This window comes from Anguilla anguilla, chromosome 8 (genome assembly GCF_013347855.1).
Source record: "Anguilla anguilla isolate fAngAng1 chromosome 8, fAngAng1.pri, whole genome shotgun sequence".
NCBI lineage: Eukaryota > Metazoa > Chordata > Actinopteri > Anguilliformes > Anguillidae > Anguilla > Anguilla anguilla.
In genome coordinates, this window is record NC_049208.1 from 62,319 (window position 1) to 88,209 (window position 25,891).

At 45.4% G+C, this 25,891-nt stretch overlaps 1 protein-coding gene across 1 annotated transcript; it reads left to right on the plus strand.

The window, feature by feature from the left end:
* The first annotated feature begins 6,470 nt into the window (after positions 1–6,470).
* Positions 6,471–24,567, plus strand: LOC118233422 (GTPase IMAP family member 7-like). The gene is made up of 2 exons (XM_035429194.1): positions 6,471–6,491; positions 23,654–24,567. Exons 1-2 carry the CDS (start codon positions 6,471–6,473, stop codon positions 24,503–24,505), a joined length of 873 nt encoding a protein of 290 aa, XP_035285085.1. The 3' UTR covers positions 24,506–24,567.
* Positions 24,568–25,891: the final 1,324 nt, after the last annotated feature.

The window sequence follows — 25,891 nt, forward strand, 5'->3', positions numbered from 1 at the left end:
CTTTCCTTTAAACTAAACATTGATCTCAAACTGTTTTAATTAATTTTCAGTGATTAACAAGCATGCAACCGATCAAAAGCAATTGGAAAGGGACACACAGCTTCTTCACATTGTGTTAAGGAGATTAAATGATAAATGCGATTTAGAAAAATCCGTTTTAATCACTAAGCAGTGGCGGAATCTTCCCCTGATTATCCTTGAGTATCAATGCAATTAATGCACCAAATAGGCTACTCAATAGCAATACTATCATATAGTCAGCTCTCCCCAAATAGGCAGTTTTAGCGAGTAGCCTAGGCCTTATAGCCTACATTTATTTTCATCTGCAGTACGAAATTGTGCACATTTTTAATCAACATTATTTGTGGATACATGCACTTCTTTCTCCGCACTCGAACTCATGGCAAATATCTGCAATGCGTAGATTGTAAACAAAATTGAAGTGTAGGTTTTATTTTTGCTGGTTATTCTGAAAGCTAACACGGTAGATAACAGACTTGTTTGTTAAGTGTAGACTAGCTACTTGGTGATTAAAACGGATTTTAAACAGATAAATTGAATTTATGATTTAATCCTCTTAACACGGTATGAAGACGCTGTGTGTTAGGCTACCTGCCATTTGATTAGTCCGATCGTTGGCACGCTTGATACATTACATTACATTACATTACAGGCATTTGGCAGACGCTCTTATCCAGAGCGACGTACAACAAAGTGTATAACCATAACCAGGAACAAGTATGACGAAACCCCTAGAGAGAAGTACCGGTCCAAGTGCAGGGAACAACCGCATAGTTCAACTTGGACCCTGATGGTTAAACTGATTAACACTAACAACGAGAACGGCAACAACGCAATCTATGGAAAAAATACTAGTCGTTAAGACAGTTAATGCACCTAAGTCACCTACGAAACAGCTGCCTAGTTACAACCCTAAGCTTAGTCATTTACGGGGGGGAAGGGAGGGATGGGGAGAGGTGCAGCCTGAAGAGGTGAGTCTTCAGTCGTCGTTTGAAATGGGTCAGTGTCTCAGCTGTTCTGACCTCCACAGGGAGGTCATTCCACCATCGTGGGGCCAGAACAGACAGGAGACGTGTTCTGGAAGTGCAGGTGCGAAGAGGGGGAGGTGCTAGGCGTCCTGAGGTAGCAGAACGGAGGGATCTGGCTGGCATGTAGGGTTTGAATATCTTGTGGAGGTATTCTGGGGCTGATCCCTTGACTGCCTGGTATGCTAGGACCAATGTTTTAAATTTGATGCGAGCTATAACAGGCAGCCAGTGGAGGGTAGTGAGCAGGAGAGTTACGTGGGAGTGTCTGGGGAGGTTGACGACCAGACGAGCCGCAGCATTCTGAATGAGTTGCAGGGGTCTGGTGGCAGATGCCGGTAGTCCAGCCAGAAGAGAGTTGCAGTAGTCCAGGCGGGATAGAACCATTGCTTGGACCAGGAGCTGGGTTGAGTAGGTGGTGAGAGAGGGGCGGATTCTGCGGATGTTGTACAGGAAAAATCTGCATGCCCGGCTTACTGCTGCAATGTTCTTGGAGAGGGACAGCCTGTTGTCCATCACCACTCCGAGATTCTTGGCGCAGGGTGATGATGTCACTACGGTGTCCCCTAGGGAATTGGAAAAGTCGAGGAGGGGAGAGGATAGAGCAGGAATAAAGATTAGCTCCGTCTTTCCCGGGTTGAGCTTCAGGTGGTGATTGTCCATCCAGCTCTGAATGTCCCTCAGGCAAGCGGAGATGCGGGCAGGGACCTGTGTGTCCGATGGGGAGAAGGAGAGAAAGAGTTGCGTGTCATCGGCATAGGAGTGATAGGACAAGCCATGGGCAGATATTACAGGGCCTCATTCCAAGGCTCGCTCCATAATTGAGCGAGCTTTTGGACTGATGAAGTCCAGATGGAGGAGCATCTTCTTTTCATCCCTGGAGGTGCACCCTTCATTTGCACCGAAGGTTACTGCAGCCTGCGCTATCCTTCACAATGTCCGCCTGGCTGCTGACGATGTCCTGGAGGAAGACAGAAGACCACTGTCAGATAATGACCCTGAGCCAGTACCCATCCTTAGGGAGGAGATGCCGGGACAGCACCTGAGGGAAAGACTGGCGGAGGAGGTGTCAGCCCCAGATGTGTGTCCTGCTGGTCTGCAAGACCACATTTATTGGCGCTCTGATGTAGTATAAAATGTGTTTTTTTTCAATCTGCTTGTTTTTCAAATTTTTTATAGTACCTTCCCTGAAGCGCATTATTTGCTATACTTTTTTTTGCCATATAGCTTATTGTTTGGAAATGTTGTTCCATCTCTCCATCCATGTCCATGTCCCTCTTTCTCTTCACAATAATTAAATTGTTTTTAACAGTTCACTTGATTGTCAACAATCAAGTATGGTAATCTCTTCATTTCAATTATACTTGTTGTCTATCAGAAGTTAAACATCTTTTAATTACCAAATTAAAAACTTTTAGAATTTACCTTTTGTTCTGTCAGGACCACTGTCATCAAGTAGAACTTTATTGAAAATGAAGGCAATACAGTTATGTTTGGCGGTATGGCTCTGTTCTGGAGCTCTCCCGCCAACCACGCAGCCCGCATGGATAAGGCCGGGAGGCCAGCAGCCAAACCCCCCCTTAGAGGGGTACACACAGAACAGATCCAGCAGCAAAGCAGTTTTTAACACATATAAATGGAGCAAATGCAATTTCTTAACACATAAGGATGGAGCAATACAACTTCTTAACACATAGGAATGGAGAATGCAAATTCTTGACGCATGGGGATGGAGCTGGGGTGGTGGAGGGGATTTACGAAGCAACGTGCAGCGCTTGCATGCAGGATGAGCAGCCGAATGAGTAGAGGGAGGCTGTTTAAGTAGACCGCCCTGTTAGTGAATGTACTGTGATAGGCGAACATCACTCAGCTGAGCCATCAGCTGATTCGGCCGGAGCGCTTGACTCTCGTGACCTGCCAGAACTACGCGATGCTCCATTTCTGTCAGGACCACTGTCATCAAGTAGAACTTTATTGACAATAAAGGCAATACAGTTATGTTTGGCGGTATGGCTCTGTTCTGGAGCTCTCCCGCCAACCACGCAGCCCGCGTGGATAAGGCCGGGAGGCCAGCAGCCAGACCCCAAAACAACCATATGCCGATATGCTATCAATAAGTGTCTCCGGCTGATGTGATGACTATGTGTACGACCACCTGGAGGAAGCCCTTCGTCCAGTCGAGCCTTTCGGCTTGAGGCCGTCTATATTTTTACATGGATCAGTGGTTATGTGTACCAACAGCATGTTGGACGTTCCCCTGAGGCCAATACTTAGATGTAATATTAATTAATAACCCCAAGGAACATGCTATGTGTGGTATGATATTAGGCTATGTGTGCCGACAGCTGTCGGTATTTCCCCTCGAGCGCCGCGATTTAAACTAAACCGGGGGAAATATACTACCGACTACGTCAGTGTAAATGAATCCTCACTCGTTGCATAGGCCAGTAGTAGCAGCAGCAGGAGCGCGGTGGCAGTAACGCAGCAGCGTAGGAGCCATAGCGCAGCAGCAGTAAGAGCAGTGATGTGAAGCACATGTTCAACGATGACGTGATGACTATGTGTACGACCACCTGGAGGAAGCCCTTCGTCCAGTCAAGCCCTTCGGTTTGAGGCCGTCTATTTTTTTTTTTTTTTTTTTTAATGGATCAGTGGTTATGTGTACCAACAGCATGTTGGACGTTCCCCTGAGGCCACTAGTTAGATTAATTATTAATTAATAAAACAGGGGAACATACTATGTGAGATGTAATATTAGGCTATGTGTACCGACAGCTTGTCGGTATTTCCCCTCGAGCGCCGAGATTTAAACTAAACCGGGGGAAATATGCTACTACCTGCATCAGTGTAAATGAATCCTCACTCATTGCCATCCATACAAGCATGCATGGACAAGACCAGGAGGGGGCAGGAGCAAAACCCCCCAAAGCAAACATACGCCGACATGTTGTTAGTACTTAGTCTCCGACATAGGGCGACATAGCTCAGGAGGCAAGACCGACTGTCTGGCAGTCGGAGGGCCGCCGGCCCAAACCTCGCCCTGGGCATGCTGAAGTGTCCCCGAGCAAGACACCCAATCCCCAACTGCTCTGGCGAATGAGAGGCACCAATTGCAAAGCGCCTTGGACAAAAGCGCTATATAAATGCAGTCCATTTAGTCTCCGGCTGAAGTGATGACTATGTGAAATGCCATTTGGCTACCGGAAAGGCCCTTCATCCGGTCAGCTCGAGGCTGTTCTAACGTTGTGGGTCAGTGGCTGTGTACCAAGGGTTTTTTTTTTATTATTATTTATTTATTTATTTATTTATTTATTTATTTATTTATTTATTTATTTATTTATTTTTTTTTTTACTATTTGTAATGTTAAAGGCTATGCCTACGTGTATGGCCTTAGCTTCTATCAATCAAATTTATTTGTATAGTGTATTTTACGGCAGTTGTCACAATGCATTTTACGGACAACCCTGACCTGAACCCCCACAGGAGCAAGCCTAAGGCGCCAGTGGCAAGGAAAACTCCCTGTGGCAGATAGGAAGAAACCTCGGAAGGAACCAAGCTCAAGGGGGAAACCCATCCTCCTCTGGTCGGCTCAGGTTGTCGATTGTGACAAGCATGTCAGTCAGTGGCTCAGCTACCTCGTAAGTCCAAGGCCATTCAAACTAATCACCAAATATCATTAGGCTATGTGTACCAGCAGCTTGTTCGTATTTCCCCCCAGCACAGAGATTTAAACCAATTAGAGGGAAATATACTACTCATATTAGTGTAATGAATCCTCGTTCAGTAGTAGTGCAGCAGCAGCAGCAATAAACAGCAGGAGCAGTAGCATCAGCAACAGCAACACAGCAGCAGTAACATCAGCAGTAGTGGCAGCAGTACGCAGCAACAGCAGTAGCACCCAGCAGCAGTAACAGCAGCAGCAGCAGCAGAAGCAGTACCAGCAGCAGCAGCTTCAGTAGCAGTAGCACCCAGCAGCAGCAGCAGTAGCAGCAGCACTAGCAGCAGCAGCAGTAGTAGCAGCAGTAGCAGCAGCAGGAAACTGATTATAGAGGAAACATCGGCGGCTGCGACACCGGTACTTGCCAGTAGACAGTAGCAGCCGTGCTCCTAAACTGCAAAGCTCATAGCTTTTGAACGGAAATTATGTCACTGCCAACGGATGAAGAAGTACATGTCCAAAGCCCCGTAGCTTCACTGAGGATGCTGGGAACCATCACTGCTGCCGTTGCCACACTGGAGCAGGAGTGGTGGTGTAGAACTCCGGAATGGGGACCACATTGCCAATGAGACAGAGGCGGACGGCAACCAGATTTCGTCATGGCATTTCCCAATGAAGGCTCCTCAGGGCTCGCATGGGGGCGCCACCACAGGTACCGGGTCATGAAGGAGAGGACGGAAAACAGTGCTAGTATGCAATAATGACACAAGTTTCTTCATTTTCTTAGATTAAAAGCTTGAGGTGTATACAATATATAGCTAATTTAAGCATATTTGCCATGGTGAGATCATATAAAGAACCATGAAGCATAAGGAAATGCAGTTTCCAACAGTGGGTACTCCGGGGTTGAAACACTTGCCTTAAGAGAGACCAGTTGTGAACGCAGTTATGAGGCTGAATAGTCTATGAATTTCTTTTTTTTTTTTTTTTTAATTGTGGGGAAATGCATTATGCAGAGATTGGATTAACATATTACTGCTTTTGCCCATCAGGCGTCACGGTGAGGCTAATCTTGCGTTGCGCTATCGGAAGCGACTCCTACCAAACGGATACGCTGGAAAAGATGCATAGCCTGGTCCCGAAAGCCGAGACGATTGGCGATCGTGTTTTTGAGTTACGCTTACATTACATTACAGGCATTTGGCAGACGCTCTTATCCAGAGCGACGTACAACAAAGTGTATAATCATAACCAGGAACAAGTATGACGAAACCCCTAGAGAGAAGTACCGGTCCAAGTGCAGGGAACAACCGCATAGTTCAACTTGGACCCTGAAGGTTAAACTGATTAACACTAACAACGATAACGGCAACAACGCTTAATTCGCTGACATAAGGGCCACTCCGGGCGAGGGCAGGCATCGAAGCAATAAGGTTCGAAGAATTATTTCTCATTACGTCGTTATTTAAATATTATTTAACAGTTGGGCACAGTGGGCTGCTTTAAAGGGCCACATTGCATTACTAATATGCTTACCGAATTAGTATATCAGGAGAGGAATTGGAACCAGTCTTTTTTTTTTTTTTTTTAATTAATTAATTTATTTATTTATTTATAATTAATGTATTTATTTATTTTATTAGCCATCGTATTGCACTCTATTTAGACGAAAATGCAATGTACGATTAAAGAAACTATGACAAAGTTGCGAAAGCACATGCTACAAATCTGCCTGGAACCAGCCATACCGGCAGCAGGTCCAAGGATGACGCGCCACGCCATTCGCGTGAGCATGCAATTGTAGAGACGACGAAGCCAATACCTAGGCTATGTGGAGCATGTCCGTAGCAGGAGGTATAATTTTTTCCTCAACGTGTGCTCAGTCGTGTGGTCACATGCCTGATCACATGCACGGTGAAGAGGTCAGAGCAGTGACGCGGAGAAGGCTACATGAAATCCCTTCTCCGCTGTGATAAGCCTAAACGCCCGTTTAGGTGTCATGGAATACAACGATACACTTATGAATGCGGAACGTACGCATTCGCGTCTTGCAACAGCACAATATTGAGAGAACCAGTTGGATAAGACAACATTAGTGTCATGGTCCTGCGTTCCTGTCTGCGTTTTCCCTGTTGGGCCGCCAGATGGCGGCACTCCTGTTTTGTGTCCTGCTCCCCCTGTGTTAATTGTATGATTGTTTCCAATTGTCTAATCATTGTTTTCTGGCTGTCTCGTTTTCCCTTCTCCTTCCGTGTCCTGATTGTTCATGGTGCCCTCCTGTGTCTCGTCAGTGTGGTCTATTTAAGTTGCCCTCTTCCTTGACTCAGGTGCTGGATTCTTGCGGTATGTCTGCTTGTTCTGTGCTCCCCTCCTCAAATCTGCTCCATGCGTTCCTGTCTATGTTCTGGTTTCCTTGTGTTTGTTCCCTACTTGCGTATGTTTCAGACCCTTTGTACCTGCCTGCGTTTTTTACCTGCTTGTGGTTCGTTCTGATTGTTTGTTCGTAATTCATGTGTTCGTGCCTATCCCCTGGTGTCCTGGTGTTTTTGGGTTTTTCATTTTCTTGTTCCCGTGTTTGTTCCTGAGATCTGTTTTGTTCCCGCCTATGTTTTTGACCGGTTTGTGTTTCTTACTTTGTTTCCGCTTGTGTGTTTCTGTGCGTTTCTGCCGTTTGTTTTCTGTACTAGTGTAGTTCTGTTCTTTATTTTTTGTTCCTAAGAATATTTTGAGTTTGTTGTTTTGCCCTTTGTGGCCTTGCCTGTTCCCTGTTTGTGTTTGCCTTTTTGTGTTAGTAAAATCTTTGTTAATTTTCCCTTTTTGAGTTTCGTGTTTTCCTTCCCCCACTCTGCGCCTGGGTCCCAGCACCCGTACTGTCACAGAAGAATCCAGCCAGTTTGGGACCCAGCAGAGTTTTTTTTTTTTTTTTTTTTTGTTTATCATGCCACCGGGGTGGTGGAGTGACCCGGAGGACTCGCCACCCAGCGACTGGGAGTCCCTCGCCCTTGAGCTTCCCAGCGCCCGGGGCGGGCGGTCACGGAGGCGCCGTGGTCGGGCTGCCTCCCGGTCGGCCAGACCTCCAGCTGCCCAGCCGGCGGATCCTGACCCTTTTGAGGGGTCTCGGCTTGCGATCTTCCCAGGGTCCGGCCCGCGGGGGTCCCGCCGGTCCCGTCCGGCTGCCCAGCCGGGTTCCCTACAGCTGTGGTCTGTGTTCCTGTCCCCGGCCCAGCCCAGATGGCAGGGCCCTCGGCCTGCTCTACCCCAAGTCCCAGAGGGACCTTCACGGCCTGCTCTGCCCCGAGTGCCGGAGGGACCTTCACGGCCTGCTCTGCCCCGAGTGCCGGAGGGACCTTCACGGCCTGCTCTGCCCCGAGTGCCGGAGGGACCTTCACGGCCTGCTCTGCCTCAAGTCCCGGAGCGGCCATCACGGCCTGCTCTGCCTCAAGTCCCGGAGCGGCCATCACGGCCTGCTCTGCCTCAAGTCCCGGAGCGGCCATCACGGCTTGCTCTGCCTCAAGTCCCGGAGCGGCCATCACGGCCTGCTCTGCCTCAAGTCCCGGAGCGGCCTTCACGGCCTGCTCTGCCCCAAGTCCCGGAGCGGCCTTCACGGCCTGCTCTGCCCCAAGTCCCGGAGCGGCCTTCACGGCCTGCTCTGCCTCAAGTCCCGGAGCGGCCTTCACGGCCTGCTCTGCCTCAAGTCCCGGAGCGGCCTTCACGGCCTGCTCTGCCTCAAGTCCCGGAGCGGCCTTCACGGCCTGCTCTGCCTGAAGTCCCGGAGCGGCCTTCACGGCCTGCTCTGCCTCAAGTCCCGGAGCGGCCTTCACGGCCTGCTCTGCCTCAAGTCCCGGAGCGGCCTTCACGGCCTGCTCTGCCTCAAGTCCCGGAGCGGCCTTCACGGCCTGCTCTGCCTCAAGTCCCGGAGCGGCCTTCACGGCCTGCTCTGCCTCAAGTCCCGGAGGGGCCCCCAGAGCCACCTGGAGCCCCGGAGAGGCTCCCAGATCCGCCTCGAGCCCCGGAGAGGCTCCCAGATCCGCCTCGAGGCCCCCAGAGCCGCCTCGAGCCCCGGAGAGGCCCCCAGAGCCGCCTCGAGCCCCGGAGAGGCCCCCAGAGCGGCCTCGAGCCCCGGAGAGGCCCCCAGAGCCGCCTCCAGCCCCGGAGAGGCCCCCAGAGCCGCCTCCAGCCCCGGAGAGGCCCCCAGAGCCGCCTCCAGCCCCGGAGAGGCCCCCAGAGCCGCCTCCAGCCCCGGAGAGGCCCCCAGAGCCGCCTCCAGCCCCGGAGAGGCCCCCAGAGCCGCCTCCAGCCCCGGAGAGGCCCCCAGAGCCGCCTCCAGCCCCGGAGGCCTCGCCTGCTCTGACCCTTCCGCGGAGGCCGCCTGCTACACCCAAGTTTCGGGCTGTACTTGTGCCTCGAGCCCCGGGGGGGCCTCCGGAGCCGCCTCAAGCCCCAGGGGAGCCTCCGCAGCCGCCTCGAGTCCCGGGGGGGCCTCCGGAGCCGTCCAGAGCTCCGGAGAGGCCTCCAGAGCCGTCCAGAGCCCCGGAGAGGACAACGGTCCCATCTGTTGTCCCGCAGGGGCCGCCGCAGACTGCTCTGGCCGCCCCGCAGGCTAAGCCGCCTGCCTTGCCCCCTAGCGTTCGTGCTCCCCCTGGCGCTCGTGCTCCCCCTGGCGTTCGTGCTCCCCCTGGCGTTCATGCTCCCCCTGGCGTTCGTGCTCCCCCTAGCGTTCTCGCGCCCCCCAGTGTCCGTTCTTCCCCTAGTGTTCTTGCTCTCCCTAGTGTCCACACCTTGCCCCCTGGCGTTCGTGCTCCCCCTGGCGTTCGTGCTCCCCCTAGTGTTCTCGCGCCCCCCAGTGTCCGTTCTTTCCCTAGTGTTCTCGCTCCCCCTAGTGTCCACACCTTGCCCCCTGGCGTTCGTGCTTCCCTTGGCGTTCGTGCTTCCCCTAGTGTTCTCGCTCCCCCTAGTGTTCGCCCTTCCCCCAGTGATCGTCTCTCCCCCGGTGTCGTCGCTTCCCCCAGTGGTCGCCCCTCCCCCGGTGTCGTCGCTTCCCCCAGTGGTCGTCCCTCCCCCGGTCTCGTCGCTCCCCCCAGTGGTCGTCTCTCCCCCGGTGTCGGTCCTTCCCCCAGTGATCGTCTCTTCCCCGGAGTCCGTCCTCCCCCCAGTGGTCGTCCCTCCCCCGGTCTCGTCGCTCCCCCTGGTGTCCATTCTCCCTTTGGTGTTCGTCCTCCCAACCGTGTGTCCGTGTGTTCCCCGGCCCCCCTGTCTAATTGTCTGCCCGCCTGTTTGTCTGTTGGTCTACCCGTATGTGTGTCAGCCAGTTTGTTGGCCTGTTTGTCTGCCCCCCAAGCCGTCAGCCCATCGGCCAACGTGTTTGCCCGCCTGTCTGCCTGTCTGTCAGTGTGCCAGTCCGCGTGTGTTTTGTCTTGTTTGCCTGTGTGTCAGTCCCTATGTCAGTTGTTGGGCTCCCCCCTCGCCTTCCCTGTCTGCCTGTCCCTTTGTGTGTCCGTCGGTGTCGCCGTGTGCCTCCCCGCCTGCTTGTCCCTGTGTCTGTCCTTGTAGGTCTCCCGATTGTGCCAGTATCTGGCAGTCTGTTTCCCCCTCAGTCTTGTCCAACCCAGTCCAGTGTTGTCGTCCCCCCTGGTTTCCTGAGTCCCCCCTGGTTTCCTGAGTCCCCCCTGGTTTCCTGAGTCCCCCCTGGTTTCCTTAGTCCCCCCTGGTTTCCTTAGTCCCCCCTGGTTTCCTGAGTCCCCCCTGGTTTCCTGAGTCCCCCCTGGTTTCCTGAGTCCCCCCTGGTTTCCTGAGTCCCCCCTGGTTTCCTGAGTCCCCCCTGGTTTCCTGAGTCCCCGTGTTGCCCGAGTGCGGGCCCTGAATTTCCCCGTGTCGCCCGGAGTGCGGGCCCTGAGTTTCCCCATGTCGCCCGGAGTGCGGGCCCTGAGTTTCCCCCGTGTCGCCCGGAGTGCGGGCCCTGAGTTTCCCCCGTGTCGCCCGATGTGCGGGCCCTGAGTTTCCCCCGTGTCGCCCGATGTGCGGGCCCTGAGTTTCCCCCGTGTCGCCCGATGTGCGGGCCCTGAGTTTCCCCCGTGTCGCCCGATGTGCGGGCCCTGAATTTCCCCGTGTCGCCCGATGTGCGGGCCCTGAGTTTCCCCGAGTTCCTGTCCGTTCCTGGCCAGCCCCGAGTTCCTGTCCGTTCCTGGCCAGCCCCGAGTTCCTGTCCGTTCCTGGCCAGCCCCGAGTTCCTGTCCGTTCCTGGCCAGCCCCGAGTTCCTGTCCGTTCCTGGCCAGCCCTGTCTAGTCCAGCCCCGAGTTCTTGTCCTGTCCAGCCCTGTCTAGTCCAGCCCTGAGTCTTGTTCTTGTCTTGTTCCTGTCCTGCCCAGTCCAGCCCTGAGTCTTGTTCTTGTCTTGTTCCTGTCCTGCCCAGTCCAGCCCTGAGTCTTGTCCTGTCCAGTCCTGAGTCCAGTTCTGTCCCTGTTCTTGTCAAGTCCAGTCCTGGGTCCTGTCTCCGGCCCCCACCCTCTGTTCGCTCCCTCCCCGGGTCGGTCTCCTGGGACGTCAGGAGCCGTCCCTTGGGGGGGGGGTGCTGTCATGGTCCTGCGTTCCTGTCTGCGTTTTCCCTGTTGGGCCGCCAGATGGCGGCACTCCTGTTTTGTGTCCTGCTCCCCCTGTGTTAATTGTATGATTGTTTCCAATTGTCTAATCATTGTTTTCTGGCTGTCTCGTTTTCCCTTCTCCTTCCGTGTCCTGATTGTTCATGGTGCCCTCCTGTGTCTCGTCAGTGTGGTCTATTTAAGTTGCCCTCTTCCTTGACTCAGGTGCTGGATTCTTGCGGTATGTCTGCTTGTTCTGTGCTCCCCTCCTCAAATCTGCTCCATGCGTTCCTGTCTATGTTCTGGTTTCCTTGTGTTTGTTCCCTACTTGCGTATGTTTCAGACCCTTTGTACCTGCCTGCGTTTTTTACCTGCTTGTGGTTCGTTCTGATTGTTTGTTCGTAATCCATGTGTTCGTGCCTATCCCCTGGTGTCCTGGTGTTTTTGGAATTTTTTCATTTTCTTGTTCCCGTGTTTGTTCCTGAGATCTGTTTTGTTCCCGCCTATGTTTTTGACCGGTTTGTGTTTCTTACTTTGTTTCCGCTTGTGTGTTTCTGTGCGTTTCTGCCGTTTGTTTTCTGTACTAGTGTAGTTCTGTTCTTTATTTTTTGTTCCTAAGAATATTTTGAGTTTGTTGTTTTGCCCTTTGTGGCCTTGCCTGTTCCCTGTTTGTGTTTGCCTTTTTGTGTTAGTAAAATCTTTGTTAATTTTCCCTTTTTGAGTTTCGTGTTTTCCTTCCCCCACTCTGCGCCTGGGTCCCAGCACCCGTACTGTCACAGTTAGCCTAATTTGTCTCATTACAATGGACATTAGCAATCCCTAAACATTCAGCATAGTGATCTGACAGCTAAATTAGATAGCCAACCAAATTGTATCCTCGCAGATTTAACACCAATATGAATTTAATGTTTTTATTTTTCTGTCGCGATGATTGGGTCTTGATAGGGAACCGGCTTTTTAAGCGCAAATCGTGAATCAGTGGAGAACAACTTTCAGAAACCGAAAGTTGAAGCCGAAGCTGGTTTGCATTTACAACATTGGCTGTAGCCTACTTGCCGGTAACAGTCCAACACTCCTTGTAGTGTAGCGATTCAGCGAAGGGTATAATGCAGCTTTGAAGCGAAAGACTTGCGATATTCGTGGAACCAGCCCCTCTGTGAGACGTCCCCGCAATCGAACGTGTATATTCGGTGTTGTCAATGTAGTGACTTTTAGAGGAGGCCATAGCTACTTTCTATAGAAATAGTTGGCAACACTGTATATTATGCGTTTACGCTAGACTCAGAGCTCAGCAGAATTTAAATAAGGTTGATGACATTACCCGGCAAAAATCTGCAGCTAGCAGATATGGACGTGGCAGCAGCTTCCAGGCTTGAACATGGCGTCATCCATGGAGGGGCGGCACCGCCGCAAAGCAGCGCTCCTTGAATGAAGCTCCCTGGCCAGTTAGCAGTGAGGACAGTGCACCGGTATCCTCAATATTTGGAATAAGCCGCTTAGACAACGCTTTGCGTGGCTGGCCCCGAAATGGATCGCCTGCCTGCTGCAGCTAGAGCTTAGAGGTAAGGAGCAATGCAAATGAATAGCGAGACTTCTTCATAGTGCCTAGGCTGTGAGCTTAGACTAGCAGCTAACATGTAGCAAGTAGACTTGGTTTAGACTGGCAACGTGCCGTAGTCTAGCTGGATTGCAGGAAGAAGTGCCGATTTACGAAGCAACGTGCAGCGCTTGCATGCAGGAGGAGCAGCTGAATGAGTAGAGGGAGGCTGTTTAAGTAGACCGCCCTGTTAGCGAAGTGATAGGCGAACATCACTCAGCTGAGCCATCAGCTGATTCGGCCGGAGCGCTTGACTCTCGTGACCTGCCAGAACTACGCGATGCTCCATTTTTGGTTGCCACTCGTTATGCAAACCACTGATATGTGATAAAAAGCTATACTTGTGTGACATGAAAAACAGAATAATTTCCAACAGATTATATTGCTTCTATGAGGACAGGGGTTTACAGCAAGTATAGTATGTAATTTAGTCTTGTAATAATGACAAAACTGACACAACTGCTTAAAATAATTATTAATTAACATATTTCTCATACACGGCCAGAAAATGGTCCAGAAAGTCCCTCCTCTCCTCTCTCTCGTTGGCTCCTCCACCTGCTTCCCTCTGCCTCTCCATCTCTAATGCCTCCCTCTCTCTCTCTGCTCCTCCACCTCCAAGATGGAGGCATGCTCGCTATGCACACTCGGAGCATGGAAGTATGCGGTTTGGGACATAGCCAACGTTTGGCACAAGTCCATTTCTCATAAATCATCTGATGTTTTCAACCAGACAGAGACAAGCTACATTTCCCCTATTGCGGTAAATTCCACCACAGGATTTTTCATGCAGCTCTTATGAAATCACATGGTTTGCAGTCAGAAGAGATCTGGTTATATATTTATATATATAAATAACTGAGATTCTTGACACTTGATCTCTTTAAGTAACTATACCATGCAAAGTTGCAGGATATCGTGTGGTTCACACTCAGAATAGCTATTCAAACAGGAGTAAAAGATTATTTGCTTTTCTTATTTATGAAATATTGATGCATTGAAAGTATACATGTGCCAATTCACATTTTTAGTATTGTATTGGTAAAATATTAGAATATAAAATGCTTCACATATTGCATATATAGAATAAATAAAAGTATAATAAAGTGTAACAAGCTCACTTAATATGGTAAGCAAACACGGTTCAAGCTGCAGTACTGGCACAAATACCCTGAAAAAAAAACTTTGCATTTATGAACAGAATTTGATGGTTTTTGCAATATTTTCCAACAATTTCTCTTTTTTGAAGATAAATGTAACATGTAATCAGGATAATATCAACACAATACAAAAATGAAGAAATAATTTGAATTTGTGATAAACAAGTTATAACACTGTCCTTAATGTATTAGTTAATACATATATGATTAAGCAGTCTAATGTCTCTTATTGTTGGACATTTTAGAATCAGCTTGAACATGTATTTATGTGTCCAATATTTTCTACATACATTTTCTACTTATAAACAAGTAAAATAATTTTTTAATCAATCCTAAATGTCACAGGGAGCCAGTGCAATGAGGCTAGAACTGGTGTAATATGGTCTCTTTTTCTGGTTTTTGTTAAAATTCTGGCTGCTGCATTTTGTTCAAGTTGCAGCCTATCAATAGGTTTTTTAGGTGATCCAGTGAAGAGTGCATTGCAATAATCTAGGCGGGAGAATACAAAGGCATGGGTCGACTTTTTGGCATCTTCCAGTGAGAGGTAGGGTCTAACTCTCCCAATATTTCTTAACCCTTGATCTCTTATCACTGGGTGTTTCCAGGAACTTAGCGGTGTATAAAAGCAGGAACCTTCATATTGCAGCAGATACTGTCCCTCTGAAGGATCAGTGCATTCGACTACTCTCCACACACCTGTACGGACCAACCAGCACGCAAACATGAACCAAGGTAAGTTTGTGTTCTAAAAAAAAAAAAAAGTTTTTCTTCAACACGAATTTGTAAAAATAAATATACTGTTTGAGAAACAGCCAATTGATGGGATGCAAATTTAACACATTCATTTCATAGGGCTCATATAATATTCTATTAATATATTAATATATTATAATATGTATGTAAGTGCATTCTCAGTGCATTTTGGAATTTATAAATGTATTGTTATATGGTTAAGGTTATTATTAAATGAGGGATAAGCGACACAATAGTATAGTAATGTTTTTTATTTTATTTTTGCAGAATTGTATTCTGATGTTATTTCTGTATGAGAGAAGGAGTAACTTCATGTTTTTAAAGCATATTTTATGAGCATATTGTATATTGCATTTTCAATTTGGCAATATACTGTTACCCAAATGTGTGTGGTTCTTAAACAATTAAAAGTGTGTTGTGAGTTATGCGTAGGTCATATGGTGAGTTGCAATGGTTGTAATAAGGTTACATCGATTGATTAGTTAACAGTTCCCAACGTGGACTGGCACGCATCAGATTCAGTTTGAGACCATGGTGCTCACTCATGCGCTACAAGCAGTGCCTTTAAAAAGTCAGCTACCCAGCAGCCCCCTGTATTAATACTATTTTAAACACATACAGCTGAGGCCAAAAGTTTACATACACCTAGGCTAAAGATATTCAAACTCAGTTTTTCACAACTCTGAACATTTCATGTTACCATACATTTATTTTGGCAAGTCAATTAGGGCATCTACTTTGTTCACATCAGAAGTAATTTTGAAACAATCAATCAGAGACAGATTTATTTCAGCTCACTGTATCAGTGAATTCCAGTGGGTCAAAAGCTTACATTAACCAAGTTGACCGTCTCTTGAAACAGTCTGGAAGATTACAGGAATTGATGTAATGACTTTTTAGAAGCTTCTGATTGGCCAAATGTCATAATTAGGAGTTAATTAGCACCTGTGACTGTATTTAAGGGCCTACCTTTAGAGCCACATCCTTTTTGCCCTTGATACCATGGGAAAATCCAAGCAACTCAGCCAAGACCTCATAAAAAAAAAATTGTGGACCTCCACAAGTCAGATTCCTCCTTGGGAGCAATTGCTCTGGCCCCCATAAATAGCGTTGTCCTCTGGTTTTTCTATTCTGAGACAAACTGTAAAGGAGGTGTGACCCATAGATCACCTGCCTAGATTAGGGTATCAGTGGACTTTAAATTGCCCCAATCACAACACAGGCTGCATTCTTAAGCTAGCTTCATACTTTCCGCGTCCACGTGTCCGCGAGGGTCCGCAAGGGTCCGCTTTGGTCCGCGTGACGTAAATATCGTCATGTGGCTAGCGTGGCTGTATCTACATTGAGAAGCTACGAGTGTAATCAGGCAAATACAGCTTTATACGTATGAGCCAGAAGAGGAGCCTCAACCAGTTTTAACAGATGAAGAGAAAGCGTGACCAAATCTCTGTTCTGCAAAGGATTTAACGGAATGGTGAGTTACTGAGTAACCTTAGTGTTACGGCCCGGCTCGAAAAGCCGTAACAACAAGTCCAATTACCCAAAAACACAATCCAAAAACTGATTTAAAAACACAAACCCAGACATTTATTTATATAAATAACAAAGGGTTTGCAACCAAGTATTAAAAATGACAATTTAATTTATGATTATGTTAGTTTGTCCAATTACTTTTGAGCCCCTAAAATGGGGGGCTGGGGGGGGGGGGGGGGGGCTATGTATAAAAATCACATCTTGATTGTTTCATTTCAAATCCATTGTGGTGGTATACAGAGCCAAAATGATGAAAATTGTGTCACTGTCCAAATACTTATGGACCTGACTGTAAGTCGATATAAAACAACTGTTTTCTCGTATTATCGCTGATGCTTAATACATACCGTACAGTAACCCCATACAATGTAGTCTGAAGCCATGCCTGGATTTACCATTACAGTTACTTTAATAGATTAAGTGGCCATGCTGCTGGCTCTGATCCGCTGAGAAATCATCTCTGCTGAAGTGCTGCATTGCTCGTGTTGACTGGAGTCTGTGAGGAATTCCGGTGTTGCCGACCTACACTCGTTTTGGTCAGAGCTGTATTTCACAGCTTTGAATCACGTGGGTCTTCCACTAGCTGGGCCTCAGCGATCTTCCCTTCTCGACAATTGACTTGTAAGTAACACCATAATTCTAATGCTTTAAAATTCACCTGCTTTAGAATATCTACCTGAGCATTCCCAATGTGAGTCAAGTGGCCAATCAATATAATTGTATCCTAGACTTCCGTATAATCAGTCGAGTTGTCACCAATGTACGAACAATGATACAAATATTTTCAAATCTGCGGCCGTCTGGGTAGTGTAGAGGTATAAGCACTCGCCTACCACCGCAGAGACCATGGTTCAATCCCCGGCAGCAGTACTTCTGGCTTGGTCAGATGTTCCTACGAACACAGTTGGCAGTGTTCGCGGGTGGGAAGCTGGTGAGGGTATGAGTCCGGATTGCTGCATTAGCGACTCCTACTGGTTGGTCAGGGCGCCTGTCCAGCGGGGAGGGGATCTGGGGGAGATAGCGTGAACCTCTGTGCGCGTTATGCTCTCCCAGTGAAACTCCTCGCTGTCAGGTGAAAAGAAGTGGCTGGCGACTCATGACACATGTATCGGAGGAGGCATGTGGTAGTCTACACCATCCCCAGACCGACAGATGATAACGCATCGACCAGGACTGTGGCTGGTCCACACGGGGAACTGGTATAACGACTAAATTGGGGGAAAAAGGGGGGGAAAATGGCAACAAAAAAATATATATATATCTTCAAATCTTGTTTGTGACTACATATAACTTCATATGTATAGCATTGCATTGTGTCATTATCTTTATCCAGTATTGCAACCAAACTGATTAATTACTGCATCATTTCTTATTAAAACATATTTTTATATATAGACATGATTGTGGTTCGTCTTTCAGGCTGACAGAATGATCCACTAACAAAGTCAAATAGGGATAACTGAATTCATAAGCGTGGAGGGTGAATTCCCTCTAAGTATTTTTAAGTGTTACGGTTGATGTATTGAGGTGTTAAGGGAGATCTCTCTTATTCTGGATTTGGTATTCAGAGTGCTGGGCACTAACCGGGTAACTGAAAGTAATCCCTAAATAGTAATTCTCAACCATTGAGTCTGAGAGTAATTTAGATCAGTTCAATAAAATTAATCTAAACTTGACTGAACAAAGTTTTAGCAGCCCAACAAGATCAAGTAAGTCAGATTGTAATCAGATTGCTATTTTGTGTATAAAATCTCATAAAAAACACGTTTTCAACGTACAAAAATGCCAAGTTACTTAAAAGTATTGATATCAAAATGACGCCAAGTTACGGTACTACAAACAATATAGGCTATCTTGCCTCACCAAAATTAAATAAGATGTATTCCAAAGCAATGCTACCCAATATTCCTCAGTTCTTTCAAGTCACTTGGCCCTGTGTTTTGTAATCTTACCATTTTACAATCTCATGCAAACTGTGTCAGATCAAAGAGTCAAATATTTCGAATTGCCTCATGGAACACATTGAAATTCATGTACAAAACTGCTGCTGAGTAACTACAGGAAGCATATTTCTCCAGAAAACATGTTTATACTTGCTTCTGAACTGAATTTGAGTACATGTACAAGTTATTGTATATTTGCTACGTACAATAAATACTGCATGTAAAATACATATTGTACATACATACATAGAGAACTTCTTTATCCCCATGGGGACATTTCTCTCGCAGCATGTTACATTCACATTTACAAACACACACTTATATCAAGACACATACTATCATTCACGCAACAGAAAGGCTGCGTAGCGAAATAGGAACGAATGGGAATAACGAAGGGCGGCACACGGACTCCTGCGGAAATGACAGCAACCGAGAGAGAGCAGAACGAAAGAGGGGAGAAAAACGCACGCCCGCATCCCACACGCGAACGTAACACATACATACCAATACAAATTGGACATATACACGCCTATTCAATCAATCTTGACTGTGAGAGAGCCATCCACACATATGTTTGGCCTGTCCATGTAGTGCATGCTTATACACACAGGGCCAAGTGACTTGAAAGAACTGAGGAAATATTGAGTAGCATTGCTTTGGAATACATCTTATTTAATTTCGGTGAGGCAAGATAGCCTATATTGTTTGTAGTACCGTAACTTGGCGTCATTTTGATATCAATACTTTTGAGTAACTTGGCATTTTTGTACGTTGAAAACGTGTTTTTTATGAGATATCATTTCTTTTTGCAAAGCGTTTTATTATGAGAGTGAGAAATGCAAAGTGACCCTGTAAGAAACGGTTGTGGATTATGGCTGTCCTTGTGTGAATTTGTACAGTCTGATGAGCGTGTACTGTTTAGCAGTTTCGGTTTGCTATATATGTAAAACAGTGGCTGTGACAAAGGGTGCGGTGGCGTAAGTGTAAACGCAACAGAAACGCAGGTGAAATATGGCCAGTGTATGTACTCACGGATTTGACGGCCATCCAACAAGCCTTGATTGAGAAAAGAATCAGCAAGCCCGTAGAATTAGAGCTGCCTAGGTCACAACTTGTGTATCCTGCTGTCCTGCTCCGTTGTCTGTTATTTCGTGGAGATGCACTTTTAGTGTTTGTAAGGTTTATAAGGCATTTTGATAGGCTTATCTGCAGGTGGGAATCCTGTTCGCTGTTTTTCTAAGCTAGAACCGGAAAACTTGATAGTGGAGAATAGGAGCAGATGCATATGTCCCAGTAGGCTTTGCATATGAGAAAATAACAACAGTGTGAGAGACATTAGGATGAAATGATGAAATTGTGTAGTTGAAACAATATGTTTTTAGCAGAATGGGCATGTAGGTGAAGGGTTGACATGATCACAGACTATAGTGCGGAGTAAATGAAGTGACCATGAGTGAGCTTAGTTTCCTTATGGAATGGTATATATAACAGTCGGTATAAAGCATTAACTGTTAAAGTGGAGGGTTAAGTAACGTGTGAAATCTATTGCACTAATGTGCTTTTTTCATGTTCAGTACTAGTAGTTACTACTAGTAGTTACTTATGAGTGAGTCATGATTTTAAATGTAATGTTTTAATGGGGAGTTGCAGAACGTAAATACGTAGTAATTGTTTGTATGTGGCTAGATAGAGAACAGGGAGAGGTAACATGAATGTAGAAACGTGGCGTTTGCTGATAAGAAGGTTTTGTACGGTAGCCAAGTGAAGAAATATAGTTCGTAGTAGGTGTAACTTTTTAATAAAAGGAATACATTTGCCGTCATGAAATGCATATGAGTGGGCGTGAGTGAGTTTTGGTAAAGAAAATATAAAAGCGTAAGAAAACGTTAGTGTAAAAGAGGAAATTATCTGCCTGAGGGCGAGGCGGGATTCAATCCTTCAACCGGAGGTTTACCAGTCTGTGACTTTGTTAGTGCAGCACCATGACATAGCTATGCAATGCATGAAATATCATTAGCAAACCTGTCCGTGGTTTTAAAGAAGAACACAGGCTAGTAAGCACAGAAGAGCTCCCGTTGAATCCATATGGCTTTGCAATATTGTAGCCGGTTAATAACGGAACGTGCAGACGGTACGTCATAATGCAGTGTATACGTTTGGTGAACGGCGGGTAGATATGGTGCAAAAGCAATAATTGAGAAGTAGTAGACAATTATTAGTGAGGGTAAAAGCAGGTTAAAGAAATGTGTCCCTAGCTGGGCTTGAACCTATGACCCCATGTTCCCAAGACTGTAACCTTACCCACTAGGCCACAGGCAGATTAGTTGTTAAAACTGGAAATGTTTCAGAGTAAAAAGGTATATGGGTATTTTGCGTGTGTATGCAAGTTTTTGATTGGGTCGTGAGGGTGAGGATTTGGCTGGTGTCGGTAAAATGTCCAATGGGGAGACATGTTGTTAGTGGGATAGGCGGCAGGAAAAATAAGAATGAGAAGAAGAAGAAGGAGAAAACGCAAAATCCCCTTAGTTTGGGGCTTTATTGTGTGGACATGTGAAGTTGTTTATGAAATCTGTCTGTTGAAATGGAGTCAGAATGTACAGAATTTAATGTTTTTAAGGGCTGAGTGTCTGTGGCTGTTGTGGTTATTTCTGTGGGGAACCCTGAAAAGTGCCAAACTCTCGGTGCTGTATAGGTATGTGGCATGCCCCCGCCAAGGCGTAACTTGGCGGGATGGCATACCTGCCATCCCAATGTAAAACCCTGACAACCCACCTGTTTTGTTCCACCTCTTGGAGAGCAAAGATGGTAGCTGCTTCCTGTTTGTAGTCATGTTCAGTTTCATAAAGTAAAGGGAAGATGTCATTTTCAGTTTCGTAAAGAGAATATTCCATGTTCAGTTTCGTAAAGAGAATATTCCATGTTCAGTTTCGTAAATTTAAAGGGAATATGCCATGTTCAGTTTCATAAAGTAAATGGAAGATGTCATGTTCAGTTTCATAAAGTAAAGGGAATATTCCATGTTCAATTTCATAAAGTAAAGGGAATATTCCATGTTCAGTTTCATAAAGTAAAGGGAATATTCCATGTTCAGTTTCATAAAGTAAAGGGAATATGCCGTGTTCAGTTTTGTAAGGTAATATTGGGTTAAATTTGGGTGCTTTTACACTTGCATGATTATAACATAACATGACATAATGATGAGAACAGGCTATTCAGCCCTACAATCTTTGTCATTTTTCTAAATTCATCTTCTGATTACCTACAGACTAAATAGTATCTAACACCATGTCAAGCCTAGTCTTGAAAATCCCCAGAGTTTCTGCCTCTACTACGTGACATGGCAAGCTATTCCACGCAATGACTACTCTCTGGCTGAAAAAATTCTTAATGTCTGTATGGAATTAATCTTTTTCTAATTTACATTTACGATATGAAGAATCTTTTGTAGTTCACTTTGTTGATCCCCTTTATGAATTTAAAAGCCTCAATCAAATCACTGCATGCTTCCACTGAAGTCTTTTCACATTTCAGGATAACATCATCATGCTCACGCCCACTGGGGTTGAAAGACCATCCCACACAATCTGACATCATCTAAATTCTAGAAAGATGGTGGAGAACTTGAATTTCCCCAGTTATGCAAGATATTTAGCATTTGTGTGGTTCAATATTTTATTATCACATTTAGTATCCTACCCGAAGGCTAGATTGTATACAACGGATAACAAAATGTCAGTTTGTTTTTGTGGCTCTGATCTTGGGAATTTAAGACAGGCAAGCAGATTTATTTATTTGCTTGTATATGAATGCTGCTTAAACAAAGATGACTCTAAACATAAATAAGAATGGCAGCTACCATTATTTCAATATGTGATTATGCATGGATGAATTTATTCAATCAACCATTTCAAAGGAACAAATTCGTTAGTGGGAAATAATTGTTTTTAATCTGATCTCTGAACATAGGGAAACAATAACTATAATATAACGTGACATATCCATTTCACTACAGAAATATTTCTGAATTAGTTTAGGTGAGATGCAATGAACTGGCAATAGAATGTTGGGTGTTACAGTGGATTAGTGCTGTAGGCTCAGACATTGCACACATCGGGATTCTGGAATTACAGTAAATTTATTATGTTTGTATTCGACCTACTATGAGATATTCACTTTCAGCTGTAGCCTACTTGAAACTAACAAGCTATATTGCGGCATTAAAAAAGCTGGCCACGTTTAAGATCTGTGATTGATTCTGGGACTATTTGTGGGCTCGGAAAAATATAACAATTACGATAGGACTATGTGCCCTGCGATAGATTGGCGGCCTGTCCAGGGTGTAATCCTGCCTCTCAATGCCCAATGCAAGCTGGGATAGGCTCCAGCACCCCCTGCAGCCCTGCCCAGGATAAGCAGGTATAGATAATGGATGGATGGATGATAGGACTATTTCATTAATAGTAGACATCAACTTTAATGATGGAGAAGCAGATAAGCTGTCCTAATTTTCATCACGCAAAGTGGAGACATTTTGGATTACAGAGACGTTTACATAGACTAAAGAGCCATACAGACGCAAGCATTGGATATACCGGAAGTGAGTGCAATGTTAATACCTTACATACAGACATACTAAACATTTTTCTAAATGATTTATTTGGTTATCTGAGGTGCTGTTCTGAAAGCTGAAAGGGTAAATGATCTTTTCATGCAAAAATAAACAAGAGCAAATAACCATATAATGTATTTAAAAATGTGTTTTATGATGTGGGTTAGCGTGTCTAGATGGGCTGAATGACCTGTTCTCCTCATTGTGTATTCTTATGTTCTAGATGGGCAGAATGGCCTGTTCTCCTCATTATGTATTCTTATGTTTTTATGCTCTAGAAGGGCCGAATGGCCTGTTCTCCTCATTATGTATTCTTATGTTCTTATGCTCTAGATGGGCCGAATGGCCTGTTTGCATTAAAAAAAGGGATCATGTTGTGTATTTTGACAGCGGGAATAGGGCAGCAGTGTAGCAGAATCATTAGAATAAGGGAATTAGATTTGCAACACTAAAGTTGTAGGTTTAATTCCCAGGTGGATTTGAGTTAAAGTTAGGGTTGAGGTAGCAATGCTGTTGTACTTCAAGAGAAGTATTGAACCTGAACTGCTACAGCAAATACCCTGCTTCATTAATGGACTGTATATAAAAAATAATATAAACTGTGCATGTTTCCCTAAATAAGAGCATCCATGAAATGCCTAAAATGGAAGTGCTTGTCAAACTGGATGAAAATCAGTGCTCAATGGTGTAATAATTAAATCTTGTAATTAAATCTTCTTGCAGTTAAATCTTCAGTTTCACAAATGAAATATATAACAGTAATCAGAAGAGGTAACTGTAGTGTGCTGTTTTTTCCACAGGAAACAAGAAGCTTGAAGATCTGAGGATTGTGTTTGTGGGAAAGACTGGAGTAGGAAAGAGTGCAGCAGCAAACACCATCCTGGGGGCAGAGGAGTTTGATTCAGAGGCCTCCTCTTCCTCTGTGACAGCAAAATGTGAGAAGGCCAAAGGGAAAGTGGATGGAAGAGATGTGTCTGTGATTGACACTCCAGGCCTGTTTGACACAGAGCTGACTAATGATAGGATCATAGAAGAGATTACACAGTGCATCTCCATGTCCTCTCCGGGACCCCACGTGTTCCTTGTGGTGATCCAGATAGGCAGATTTACACCAGAAGAGCAGGAGACGGTGGAAATCATTCAGGAGTCTTTTGGTGCTGAATCAGCCAAATACACCATGGCACTGTTCACTCATGGAGACAAACTGAAGAAAAAAACTATTGAAGAATTTCTGAGTAAAAATCCAAAACTTGCGGAGTTCATTGATCAGTGCCGTGGTGGATATCATGTCTTTAACAATGAGGACACAAATCCCTCTCAGGTCTTGGAGCTGCTGAAGAAGATTGATAAGATGGTGACAATCAATGGAGGAGGCTACTTCACCAATGAAATGTACAAGATGGCTGAAAATGCAATTGAAGGGAAGAAGAAGAAGATTCTGGAAGAACAAGCAGAGGTCAGAAGACAGGAAGAAGAAGAACACAGGAGACATTTGGAGGGAGAAGCCCTACTGAATGCTTTGAAGGAGCTTCAGGAAAAAATGGAGAGACAGGCTAGAGAACAGGCAGAGAGATATAATGCTTTTATTAAAGAAGTGGAAGTTAAACCAGGAAAGAAATGCACTATTCAGTAAATACCCTGTATTCTTTTTTTAACTGATTGTTTCCAACCGGATAAGTGTGCACTTAACACATCTATGTTATGTGCTGCCTTGTATTCTGAGAGCAAGGTGCTTAACTTAAATTGCTTCAGCAAATGTCCAGCAGTAAATATATTATATGCTAAGACTAGTCTATGTTAGAATATGGGCATATATACTTTTTACCATAAAATGAGTGCCGCTGATGGTATGTTACTGTAGCTTTATGCTTCCAGTTATGTACTGTAAACCTAACCCTAACCCTAAACCTAAGATCAAGTATTAGAGTTCCAATAAAATCCAATAAAAAATTGGAAGCAGTAAAGGACGTGTAAAATTGCAGTTAACCCAATGTTAACCCAACTAACGATAATTTGTATTGTAACAAAAGAAAGTGTCACTAGACAGATAACTTGTCTTTACACAGTTAAACCTGTAACATCAGAAAGAAAGAGACAAAAATAATTTTATTTCCACATGCAACACACCAATACACCAATGATATCACATAAATCAAAAACAATGACACAATAAACCAAAAATCAAAGTTCAAAAATCATGAAAAAACACAAGCCTATCACAAAAGAAACATATTCCATTCCCTCGCCCTATTCCATGTGCAAACAGTAGCTCCCCTCCCTCCACCGAACATAAAACACCCTAATGACACCACACACACCAAAACACACTCAAGCTCTCCATTGCTTTTCGATACTGAAACTCAATCATCACTCTGTCCCTGTCATACTCCTCTCTACAACCACCACATCTTGCCGATCTCCTCCACCAATAATTTTTCCGCAACTTGTGTAAACTGCAATCTTTGCTTGAATTAAATCATTTCAGCGCCAAAATGAAAATGAAATTAATGAGTTGGCACTTAACTCTTTGTTTTTGTTTGTATGGGAAACCAAGGATAAAAACCTAACTTGTAAAAGTTTCCCCTAGTAATTGAAATAATCTTTCCAAAAAAGAAAACGGAGATTGAAGTCTGGCACACCCCAAAAACAATGGGAAACAGTTTCTCTTACCATACAGAAAGGACAATGGTGGGACACTGTTGGGTTCAACACAGAAATAAAACTATCCACTGTAATGATCCCAATAACCATATCCCTCTACTGTAGATTCCCAACCCTCTTATAATAATAATAATAATAATAATATGATAAATGTAATTTAAATTGCACCTTTCAAGCATAGAGCGCAAAGAGCTTTCCAAAGAAGATAAAAATAAGGTAAAGGGGAAGAATGAACAGAAAATAAAAGTTGATGAAAAAAAGCAATATTAAAACGCAAAGAATAAAACAAACAAGTAAGCACAGTAAAAGTAAAACATAATAAAGAAAAATAAAAGGAAATGATAAAACAGTAGCATTA

What these genes read in the sequence shown, in the direction of transcription:
- LOC118233422 (XM_035429194.1), top strand. Translation starts at nt 6,471, where the DNA reads ATGACGCGCCACGCCATTCGC. An exon ending in TGACGCGCCACGCCATTCGC is followed by an intron (nt 6,492 to 23,653) that starts GTGAGCATGCAA and finishes AGGTAACTGTAG; the next exon opens with TGTGCTGTTTTTTCCACAGG.